Raw genomic sequence first — 12,813 nt, forward strand, 5'->3', positions numbered from 1 at the left:
AAGCAGGCTGGATGGAAATGTTAAAATAAGAATAAGGGATTTGCCTGCATTCAGGTCACCTGTTCAGAAAGATTAATTGGAGTTGTGATATGAATTACACAAATGAAGACCTCCTTCTAAGCCCAATTGTTCTGATTTGATTGGAGGAAGCAGCTTCAGGGGCAGCGTGAAGTTTTGTTGCACCCTTATCTGCAGTGCTTTCTCTTTGTGTGGCCACAAGTTAAAACTGCGGCTGTACACAGTCTGTGTAGTGAAAAGTGGTTTGGCACGTTCCAACAGTCAGTGATTCCATCTTTCTCAGAAGTATTGCTTTTAGCCCTTTCAGCTGTGGTGTTTCTGTGTGAAAATCACATCTTTATTCAGCTCTGTTGTTCTCAGTCTGGGGGCTTGGGGTGTTCTTAAAACTTATGTTGGAAGCACATTTATTAACACTCTTGCTCCTAATGATATGATGAGGCTGCTGCTCATATCCAGGAAAGACTAAGTCAGTGTTTGCTAGAAACACACCACTTGACTTGAGTGCGGGTGGTTCTTGCTGTGGTGCTTTGACACTCTCTGCCACCCCTGCTACAGGGCGTTGTCCTCTGATGGAAATGTAGATCAGTCTCAGCAGCTTCAGGGTGACTCTGAGTCTTACTTCAAAACTGCTTTCATCCATCTTTTAAGGAGAGAGGAGTTTTCGCATTGGTCATAGCTGTGCCTCAGCTTTGTTACGTTAACTTTATTACAGGCTATGGCTTTTGGCAAACAGACAGGTAAACAACTCAGTACCGATGTTTTTTGGCGCTGCGGTGATATTCATCACATAGCAGCAATTAAAGCCTGAGGTTTCATGAGAGGGGTTCAGATTTTCTGATTTTTTTTTTTTCCCCGTCTATTGATCTTGGCATTAACTTTGTTAACCTCAATAGAAAATAAATGTGTATTTTCGAGTTTAAGGATACTGATGCTTACTTCCCAGAGGTTCCAATATATTTTTAATACTGAAGATTATGCTGCTTGTACTGCATCAGTAATATTTTGTACTGCATCAGTAATATTAAACAGATTATTAGAGGGGCTGTACTGTGTAACATTTCCTCAAAACTTCAGCTCTAACCTGATTTTCAGCAAGACTTGGATTATTTCTTTGTCAAAGTTCTGGGATGCAGTTTATTTATAACTGCAGCTTTTATTTGTAACTGTTTTTTGTCATATACAAGATAAAAGATTATACTACATTTGTAAAATGACTAAATATCTTTGCTCCCCGGCCCCAATCTATTGCCTTCAAAAATGCATCAGCACTGCGTTATCATGCTGCACATACGAGCCCCCAGTCTGACTTGAGTGCAATTTCCCAGCCGAGCTGCTTAGTGCACAGGAGACACTTTTTGCTTGTGTTCCATCTCTGTCCTTTATCGGAGTGCTCTGGGTTGTGTGCACTGCGCTAGAAAACAAGGATTGCATATGTGTTTTACTGCTGTTAATGTTTTAGAGCCACTGTAAATTATTGGTCTTGCCTTGTTCCTGTGAAAGGCTGGTGCAATCTGGGAACAAAATTGATATCTAGTCTAGCAAATGTGGCTCAGGTAGTGTCCCAAGTCTACCGATTTTTGTTTTTAGGTAAGCATGAGTGCCCTCGTTTTGAAATTTTCGTGTTTTGAAAAAAATACTTGTCTTCTTGTTGCTCCTCTGTAGAGAATAACCTGTTGGCAGCATCAGAAGAGATAGAGATCTGCCCTGTAATATTTAGTTTAGCACCTATTTCTAATGCAGAATATAAATATGATACCCTCTTTCTAGAAAATTACCTAAATCTTTTTTTCATGTTTTGCCTCAGTGAAGAAGGCTTTCCTCATTGTGTCTCCTGCATAAACATTAGGGTAGTATATAATTGATTTCCTACAAGACCTCTACCTTGTTTGTAGCTTTTTTTGAGTGTGACCCTTTAGCCCATGAAACAAAAACTATGTAGGAGCTATCAGGATATTAAATGCTGTTTTATTACATTATTTTCAGAAAAGATTTAGTATGGCTTTGAAGGGTGTGCAAACAGATCACTGCTAACATTGTAAATGTATGCCTTTCGAGATATGACAATATTACACATGTAGCACTCAATCTTTGGTTTTAAGAATAATTTCTAAGTAAATTGATCCATGAATGCAATTTCATAGTATTGATAAAATGCCAACTACTATTCTGTAATAAGATGGCCACACAGTTGCATTTTTTTAAGGTAATATTTGAGTTGTTTCTGAAAGTCTCAACAGTAGACTGAAAGAGATGACGTTAGGATAGTGAAGGGTGGCGTCTTGAGTTCCTGGCACCTCTGCATGTCTGGTGCTGATGGTTAGAGTGCATGAGCCTTGTTGATCTCAGGGTTGGGCACTGAGCAGAGCAGATGGGTATCAGAAAAATTTCACCTTCTGAGGAATTCAAGGGAAGGATCTTGCAAGATCACCTAGTAGATTTCTTCTGTCCCTGTAGTGGTGAACTCAGTTTTTCTCATTCCTTTGCTGGCAAGAGAGGAGAGAGAGGCTTCCAGTTCTGCCAGATGTGAAGGAGAGTTGAGGATATATGGTTGTGCTGATGTAGGAACTGCAAGATGAGGAGTTGTCATCTTTCCTTGCAAGATTGTGCTGAAGCAGCATTTAAACTCTGAGATTTAACAGCTTAATTTTATTTGGACAGAACTGCCTTACTTGATGTCTCTTCTAGGATATTTTTGTAATGTCTCCCGTGGACTACTTGTACCTTGGGCTGAAAGAGAAAAGAGGAAAGCAGTTTATTCAGAGGCTCTTTAGATGCATTTGAAGTAGCATCAGGTAGTTTTCAAGTGGCTATACATTAACCATTTAATAAAATTCTCCTTTAGATTTTTTTTCCTAAACATTTATGTCTAAAAAGTGCAGAGCTTCTAGATTAAATTAACATCTTCACAAAAAGTCAGGATAATGGAGAAGCATAACAGAACTCATAATTGTTTTTGGCCTTCCATTTAAAAAACTTTTATAATAGATTTAGAACTTTGAAATCAAGCTACAGGGTGTTAGGGACAACAACTTGTATTTATTTTGCTGTCACTGTTCTCAATGTTATGCACACATATGCTGGGATATGTCCTCCTTCCTTCACTTGTAGTCCGTTAAAGCTTAAATTCAAGTTATGAAGGATTTGGTCCAGTTACACTGCCTTGTGCTCTTGGGGAGATACAGACCTATGAGTAACAACGTAGTTACAAGGGACCAGGCCAAAGTATTTTTAATATATGGTGCAAAATTGCAAAAAGGTGAAATTCTGTGAAGAATGCGTATGAGCATCTTACAGAGGTTGGAGCAGAGTCATGTCTTTATAGTCCCATGGCTTCTTTGTAAAACAACTTTTAAAAGTATATCTTGTAGACTTTTTTCCTGAAATCTGATTTTGATGGGGCATTAAAGATCTTGGATAATTTTAATTTTATATCTTAATGAATTTTCCATTTTATTTCCTAATTGCATGAAAGCAAGAAACAAAATATTAGGGAAGAATACAAGGCTAACACAGCTGAAGTTAGGGATTTCAGTGCATGAGAGGGAGACTTGCTATGAAATCAAGAACATCACTGTTTTGAGCATTGTAATGTGCACGTCAAGGAATGTGGGCTCCTTAAGCTTCATGTCTAGATCATAATTTAACAATCTGGCCTATTCTTTTTCTGTGTCTTTAGGTAACAGGGCAGTAAGTCTCTGCTTGCATTTACAATGTCTGACAGTTTTTGGGAGTTTCCACTATCTAAATAGTACATGGAGTCACATTAGCCGAGAGTTTGCATGATGAATGCCGTAGATTAAGGAAAGGATGATGCATTCTATGTGAAGTAGACATTCTCAGCTGCAGTTTGGAGTCTTCATTAAATTACTGGAGATGGTATGCCTTCCTAATATTATGCACTCAATTTTAAAACTGTTTGAGGCATGATCCAACAAAAGGAACATAATGTATTAGTAGTGAATTAAAATTCAAATTGTCCTTAATTCACACCCTGTGTGTCATACTCCTCATGGTTATATTCTGCTATTAATGTTGCATAACTGTTGGTTGAAACTAATGCTGTATATTAAAACCTATAGTAATCCCTTTCTAGGGTAATTTTTTTTCAAATGAAAGACAAAAAGGATTCTTAATTTAAATGTTTGTTAGTAAAGATAAAACAGGAGGTTTAAATAGAAGGCTAATGCTCTAATCACAGGTGTCAACTGTTCTGTTTTATTTGTCTTACGTTCTGCAGAAATATGTTCCTGTGGGTGAAGGAGTGTATGTCAGTGTTTTCAAAATTAAACCCAGTGGTTTTTATTCATATGTATTCAGAAAAATGAGCACAAATATAGCTAAAAGGTATATAGAGAAAGGCAGGTGAAAGGAGTATTAAAAATCGGATATTATGCTATTCTTTCCTTTATCCTGCCTGCATCAATGAATCTTTCCAGAATAACTTCATACCAAACACTTTATTAAGAACAGCATTCAAAAGTTTCCAAACCAGTTTTGTTATGAAGCACCCTTGTGTTACCCATGGCAGCCTTTTACGTATTGGTAAACAAGCCAGTCTAGGGTCGCTTCTAAATTGTTACCCCAGAAGTGGTTGATTTCTGAGGGTGGGAACAGGCAAGTCTTGTTATGGAAAGGAGGATGTTCACCTTCTGCAGGACAGGGCAGTGGGAATGCCTTGTAGGGAGAGGGGTGTCCCAAAAAAATTCCTGTATGCCTTCCTCTTAGTGCTAAAAAGTTCCCCTTCAAAGATGGATCGTAAACGTTTTGATGTATTTGTACTTTGGACAGTGTAATGGTTTTCAAAACGTGGTAGTCCGTGATCACTTGGCTGGCTTTTATTATACCAGTTCATTCATTTCAGCTCAGTAAAATAAAATCTTCAGTAAAACTGTAAAAAAAAAAAAAAAAAAAAAAAAAAAAAAAAAAAAGCAAGACTGGAGATGAGATATTTCATATTACAATAGTAGAGCCTGTGGCCACCCCAGCAAGATATTCCTGGTGAATGACACATTGTTACTGCTTTTCACAGAGAACTGCTAACAGGCTTCTTTCAACTTTTAAAAAAAATATTCTGCCAAAAAGTAGAGGAACAATTGGTGGATTTGTATTACTACTGTAGCTGGAAGTCTACAGTCAGACACTTATTTTTCTGGTCTAGGGAGCAGTGCAGCAGAAGGAATAAAACATTGAGAATTTGGCTTTAAAGTAGCAAAATAAGCTGAACAAGTGACAGACAAGGGGGAAGATTATTTGGTTTATGATTGAGTTTTTCACCTGAACATCATAGCATTTTTGTGAAAAGCTACTTTATTTTTCAAGTGATACCACAGAAATAACTTTATCAGTTGGCATGCTTTGAAAGTTTTTTTAATATGCGAGTTAAATCAGAAAACATAGGGATATATGGGTGCTTTCCCTGAAGAATTTATGATGTTCACTTCAGTGTGGTGAATAATTAAATTTGGCCATAATTGTATAAAAAGTAAGTATAATATTGAAGACAAATAGTGCCTGATCTTACTTCAGTTCTCTTTCTGATAATCTTCAATTCTCAGAAATGAAACATGATTCCACAGAAGCTCTTTCAGATATTTCTTCAATTGTACCTGGACTTACTGATCTTTTCTGGGATCTCTGTGCATATTGGGCTTTTGTCACCACCTCAGAGCAGAAATGCCTACGTGTTACAAGAGCTGCTCTCACTTAGAAGACCTCTGGCTAACCCAGTTACCCAGCAAATAAAATATTCATGCTGGGAGCCCAGTTTTGGCTGATGTTCCTAGCGTCACTGTTTTTTCCAAAGGCAGAAAAAAGGGTGGGGATAGATGCTGACACTACAATCCTGTATTGGCAGGCTGTTCCTTCAGTGTTGTTTATATATGTTTAGGGTAGAGGATATGCACTACATACTTCCGAAGCCATCAGACAGAGCTACTGCTGTTAAAGCGATAGTCATGAATACTTGTTAGCATATTTTAATAGTATTTATATCAGGTTACATTAGAGTGAATTGACCCAATAATTTGGGATCTAATAAAAGCTTTTTTTGTTGGCATGAAACTCCATTGAATGTGTTTCTTTTTCCGCTTCAATGTTTTCCTTGTGTTTGAGATCTGCATGTATCTCCTTAGCTTTGATTCTTAAAGGATTTAGTACCATCAAATCTTATGTAAGTTTCTGTGTGTGATTTTGAACGTGCAGAAGGAACAGATCTGTGCAGAGAACACTTAAATTTGTATGTTTATTTTTTAGAGCAGAATTGTATTTTCAGAATTGTTAAGAGCGCTTTATGTAGTGCGTATTGATTTTTCTAGGAGATACTGAAAATATCAATTGTTTTAAAATAGCATTGCAGGGCATAAAATATTGGTCCTATGTGGGGTTACTTGGAGTGTATGTCATATTTTGCATAAATGTCCTATATATGCTGTTATGAGAAGTGGTCCCTAAACCTGTGGTCTTCCATGCTAACTTTGGAATGTGAATATAATTCTTCTTTAATCTGATGAACCTTTATAGCACTTCCAACATGTATACAATGAAGAAAAAACCCCCCACCTTCTTTGTGTAATATAAACACATTTAATTATGAAATATACTTAACTTACCAGTATCATAGGTAGCATACATGTACTCTTGGTTTTTTCCAAACATTATCTGTGTCCAGAGTTCTCTACCTCTTTAACTTATTATTTGGTTTTATTCTATATATGGTTTTTACTACATTTACTTCCTAGATTAAGTTTGCCATTTCTTATCTTGTGTCTCTTCCTTCCCCCTCTCTCCTCATTACAGTACTAGGGTCTCCCTCTTGCCCTCTGAAGGAATGCAGGCCTAAATCAGGGGCTTGGATTAGTGATTCTGGACATACTACTCTTAGCAAAACAGGGGTAGTGGAAATTAATAATCTGTTATCTCTGTGTGTTAGTAGTATGGATGTCTCTTTCATTTCTACAATTGGTTATTGAATTGAGGTTCTCCTTAGTGGTAGGATGGAATACATAGATGTATACATAAAAGTAAAGGTGGGTTTTAGGTAAAAATATGAATCTGTGCACCGTTTGTTCCGTTGCCATACAATTGATATATCATGAATGTTAGTATCAATACTCAGAAATAAACCTCAAAATTGCAGTTCTAACTGCAGGCTTGACATTTACAAATATATGCCTTATTTTTGTTTATAGGTGTAAAACAAAGGTGTATGTAGACAACCTTCCCACGACAAGCGTTGTCATTGTTTTTCACAATGAGGCTTGGAGCACACTTCTACGAACTGTTCATAGTGTGATAAACCGGTCACCACGACACATGCTGGAAGAAATCGTCCTCGTCGATGATGCCAGTGAAAGAGGTAATAACATCGATGCCTTAGCTTGCTGCTCTTTTTACTTAAAAAATTGAGACTGACTTTCTAAGGGCTTAGCTCTCCTCAGCAGAACACAGTAGCTATGCAAGGGATGGCAGAATAAGCAATGCCCATTTTGAAATACAGGTGGGTCATTCTCCACTGAAAGCTAGTATAAGTTTGTTTACTTTTCTGTTGACAGTGTGGAGTTTGTGTTTGCTAGTGGGTTTATCCTATTGCAGCTTTCATGTTTTGCATTTAGAACTTTAGCACATTCCTAAAGCTTGAGGGCATTTAGTACTTAGATAACCTGATGAATAATAGTAAAGTCAACTCTGTTTCTGACACACATCCAAATTTACTATCAGTACCACCATTAAACTTGGTGCTCAGGAGGATTCATTTTGATTATCCAGTTCCTGGGAAGTTAAAATTCAGTGTCTGTGCTGTAAGAGATTCCACTTTTTAATAACTAGAGCTCCAGATGAAATCTCCATGAGGCAGAATGAAACTTTCCATGTGTAATGAAATTAGTAGACAAAACTTGAAGCTGTTTTTTTCTTAAAATAACTTTATGTTTTACTCTTTCCATATTTTTTGCAGATTACAATATAGTAGAAATAAAAATAATATTCTAGACAATACTTGATATTTTATTTTGGTTATTAGTTGATATTTGGCTTGTTCCTTGCTTAATCTTCGTCAGTGGTAGGGGTTATGAAGTATAACTTGAGGGATTTTTTTTTCTTGTTTGTAAATGGAGATGAGAGGTTATTATGGTTTTTTTCAGCTAAAACTTTTCTATATTTTTACATTGGATCACTGTTTTTTCTATATTTTGACACTGAAAATTTTTCACTAGGACTAATAGCTAGTAGGCCACTAGAAAAAAGTCTTGTCACCAGTTGTAGGCTGTTTTCAGTATCAACAGGAGTTCCCGTGCTTTAGTCATGGAAGGGTTTTACATCCAGAATGCTGACATCTCTGCCTGATGCTTCTGATTCCAGTGCTGCAAAATCCATATTCTGCTACTTACAGTAATTGCAACTTCAAAGTAAAATGGGTTACTGTTGTCCAAAAAAGATGATCTGTCCCAACAAGACGTATGAAGACAGACACTGGATTTCAGATTATATGGTCGGAGTAGCATTATGGTGCATGGATTACAATGGTTAACAGGAGCTTTTGTAGTTGAAGAACTTTAGGAGTGGATTTTTTGCGCTTCACATCTAATGTGGTAGAAAGTATGAGTTTCTTCTTCAGGTTGCATGTGTGTATGATGCCTTAGCATGTTAACTGTCCTATTCCAGACTATGTAGGTCTAAAGTACAGCTGTCTGTGGAGTAACTGAGTAATGAAAGATCATATCTGCTAACTGAGTTCTGACCAACCTGTTTTCCTAAGGAAGCACAGCTCATGCACTCAGGTTGTGTTTGCACTTGTATCAGTCTGTGTTCCTTTCCTCTCTTGGGCACCCTTGCTTGCTTTTGCTTTCTTACCTGATACTAAGTTTAACTGCTTCAGACAATTTCACTGCAATTTGGAAGAAGGGACAGAGGCTTTAAATACAATTACACTTTGGCAGTGGAGGAGGAATGGCATTTGGCCAAGTGCAGGGCCCTGCATGTGGGTTGGGGCAAATCCCTCGTATCAATACAGGGATCGAGAGCAGCCCTGCCGAGAAGGACCTGGGGGACTGGTGGATGAAAAGCTGGACATGAGCAGGAAATGTGCACTCACAGCCCAGAAGGCCAACCGTATCCTGGGCCGCATCCAAAGCAGCGTGGCCAGCAGGTCAAGGGAGGTGATTCTCCCCCTCTGCTCCACCCTGGTGAGAGCCCACCTGGAGTCCTGCGTCCAGCTCTGTAGCCCTCAGCACAGGAAAGACATGGACCTGTTGGAGCAGGTCCAGAGGAGGCCACAAAAATGCTCAGAGAGATGGAACCCCTCTCCTCTGAGGACAGGCTGAGAGAGTTGGGGTGGTTCAGCCTGGAGAAGAGAAGGCTCCAGGGAGACCTTATTGCAGCCTTCCAGTACTTAAAGGGGGCTTCTAAGAAAGATGGGGACAGACCTTTTAGCAGGTCCTGTTGTGACAGGAGAAAGCGTAATGGTTTTAAACCAAAAGAGGGCAGATTTAGACTAGATAGAAGGAAGAAATTCTTTACGATGAAGGTGGTGAAACACTGGCACAGGTTGCCCAGAGAGATGGTAGCTGCCCCATCCCTGGCAACCTCCAAGGTCAGGCTGGATGGGGCTCTGAGCAACCTGGTCTTGTTGAAGATGTCCCTGCTCATTGCAGGGGGGTTGGACTAGATGACCTTTAAAGGTCCCTTCCAACTCAAACTGTTCTATGATAAAACCTGCATCTTTCCAGTACCGGCCAGGTCAGGCGCTGCTCTGTGTTACACTGGGCACCTTGCTGTAGCAAAGACGTGCCTATCACAATCTGATCTAATTGAAGATGTCACTGCTCGTTGCAGGGGGCGTGGACTAGATGACCTTTAAAAGTCCCTTTCAACCCAAAGATTGTATGGTGATTCTATGATGAAAGCTTGTGCAAAAGGCAAAGCTACCACATAGATGTGTTCCAGATTACATGAAAGGTGTGATTAACTGTTGCTTTTGGAAAGATCAAATTTTCACAGTTTTCATTTGTGGGGAATTTGTAATTACACTCCACAATTTCTTGTAGTTTTTTTAACTTTTATATAAAAATTACAGATTTTTTTATTTGATCCTAATGTGTGTGAAACTGCTCACCTGTTTTGGTGCTGTTCCCGGGGAACAATCCTCTTTTTAACATGGATGCTGATATTTGGATTCTGAGTACCTATACTAGGCTATTGCACAGGTATTTGCTTCCATGATGGAACAGAGATAGTACATTTGTTTTGGTTAGTTAGCTTTTTTGCACAGACTCTTGCTAGGAAAAGAATGTTTATTGCAAGTGCACTCTGTTTCATTTGTCAAAACATTCCTTGGTACTAATTCAAATCGGTGCTAATGATTAATTGTGACAGGTCAGCTTTCAATATGACCTAGAAATAGAGGAAGCTAATATTAAAAATAATATAGACATATTATTTCTTATGTTTTGCTGCTTCAATTTCTGTTTTAGAAAAAAATCAATTTTAACATATCAATAGCCATGTCTTCATTATGAAGTAGAATTACAGTCCAGTTGAAAAAGCATGTGGCTTTTTCTAGATAACTTTTCTGTTTCTGAGTTTGGGTTAGGTAATAAAACCAAGGTAACTTAATTCCAGGCTGAAAGATAGAGCATTTCAGACTTTCTTTGGTGGTATTATTGAACCTGTTCTGATATTTAATTTTGAAATCTGTGATCTTCATTTCAGATCACTCAGGCATCTTTTATTTTGTAGTTATTTTCAATAATCACTGAAAATTTGTTTTGTTTTCAAAAAACTTGTTATGGTTCCAGCAAGCATGCTTTTACATTAAACAAAACAGAAGGGTATGATGCCTGAAGATTTCAAGGGTTTGGCGTATGCTGCTTGAGCATTCTGTTTGTGTTCAACTAAATGAGCAGATTTTTCCAGAAAAAGAAATTGTTCAGCCTGAGTAGTGTATTTTGAATTGTAGCATCAGAGTCAGTTTAATCTGAATAAAGTAAGCATTCAATCTGCCTGAAGCACACTTTGTACCTGCTAGTGTCATGCTCTTAGAAGAATGAATTTGCATAATATCACACACTTGTTTCTCCAAAGCTTTTCTTTTCGGTCTAAATAAAACAGATCTGTAACATTGTTCTCTAGTTACTGATCACAATTGCATGTTTTAAGTATGGATCTTTGGTAACTTTAAAAAAAAAAAAAGTTAACAGGTGAAATCATGATTAGTCATTACTTAAAACTAGGTCACCACTGAACGGGCAAGTGTGTTAGGGCGATTGCATTTGGATACAATACACTCACAGAAGTTAGTTATACAGATACAGATCAAAGCAATGTAACCAAAATGAAATTCCTGCCAATATATAAAAGTATTCATACTTCTTAAAACTGTGTTTGCAATCTTACATGTGATAAATCTGTGTTTATATTATAGTTTAATTAGAAAAATGTTTGAAACTTAATTTTTCATTTATATTCATATAAATGTGACTCAATAATAGAATTGCCAAAGTATCTTCAACTTACATGCTTACTTGACTTGAACTGAATATATTTGCTTTTTTGGCTTTCTTAGTTCTGCTACTGCCATAGAAGATGCTCTTTAAACTGCCCATAGTCCTAGGTAAAATTATGCACCCTTTTGATGCAGAAAAAGTTTGAAAGGAACAGCCAACATAAAGAGTTAAATAAAATAAAAGTTATACCTCTGAAAATACATGAATTGTTATTGTTCCCAAGTAGGAGTATTTGTGTTTTGTTTCTTTAATATTATGAAAACCTCACTCTGCCTGAAGTATATGAGGCAATGCTAAAAATTTACTCAGCTGTCATCTTGGGTCACTTGTAAACAACTGGCTCTGTAATGCATAAGACTTCTCATTTGAATGTTTAATATAGGGTTTAGTATAAATATGACCAGTAAGTTTGTCTAGAAAATTATCACGACAGCTACATTCCTGCATTTCTTGTAGGCCAAAGTGTATTGCATGTATTAAAAGACTATTCAAATACTCTTTTTTAAAAGAAAAAAGCAAGTCTGGCCTTACAAGAACCTCTGACCAGTTTCTGGATGGATGTCCTAAAGCTCTAGATTCTTCCTACTTGAACTAAGGGAGCAGTTTGTGAGGGATGTGCGTTGCTCTAAGAGGCAGTGCTCTGAAGGGAAAATACACTGCTTGGATTTGAGCATTTAACTCTTAACTGCTGGTAGCAGAGGAACACCAGAAATCTTAATGCCCGAGTTATTTTCCATGCTTTTGTAGGGATGAGACATCAAGCTTTAACTTTTTTGTTTATGTTGCTGAAATTCTAGTAGTATTTTAAGGGCACGGTTACTGAATGTCTGGAACAATGTTTTGCTTCTGGGAATACTCCCTTCTGAATTTTTTAACAAGGTGGTAGCTCATAGGAATATATTTACGGACATGGTTAAACATGGGAGAAGGACTGTTCTTAACCCTATTCCCTCCATAGTGAAAACACTGCACACATCTCTGGTTGTTTCTTAGAGGAAAAAAATTTGAAAAGTGCTTGAAAGGATAAATTGAAATTTTAAATACTTTATAGAGAAAATGTAGATAGGACTTAAGATTTTTATATGCAATATGTTGACCATGACTTTCTGTAATGAAACTTTCTATTTTATGCTAGTTCTTGACTGGCTGCAGTTGTATTATTGAAATCTTTCTCTCTTTCTCTCTTCCTCCTGGCAGAACTATTCTGTTAACATAACTGTGCATTCGGGGACCAATGTCACAGCCCATATTCATTCAGCTTTAAGTGGTTAAAACCGCTTTAAAAGTACTGTAGTAC

General features: G+C 37.5%; 1 protein-coding gene across 1 annotated transcript in view; it reads left to right on the top strand.

The window, feature by feature from the left end:
* GALNT1 (polypeptide N-acetylgalactosaminyltransferase 1) overlaps positions 1 to 12,813 on the top strand; it is a gene marked incomplete at its 3' end in the record, with an annotated part of 48,666 nt that overhangs the window by 15,237 nt on the left and 20,616 nt on the right. The window contains exon 3 of the mRNA XM_082015434.1: positions 7,206 to 7,372. Within this exon, the coding sequence (XP_081871560.1) occupies positions 7,206 to 7,372 (167 nt within the window). The remainder of the gene's footprint in view (positions 1 to 7,205; positions 7,373 to 12,813) is intronic.

The sequence above is a fragment of the Phaethon aethereus genome, assembly GCF_964289735.1.
Source record: "Phaethon aethereus genome assembly, chromosome: 2".
In the NCBI taxonomy this organism is placed as follows: domain Eukaryota; kingdom Metazoa; phylum Chordata; class Aves; order Phaethontiformes; family Phaethontidae; genus Phaethon; species Phaethon aethereus.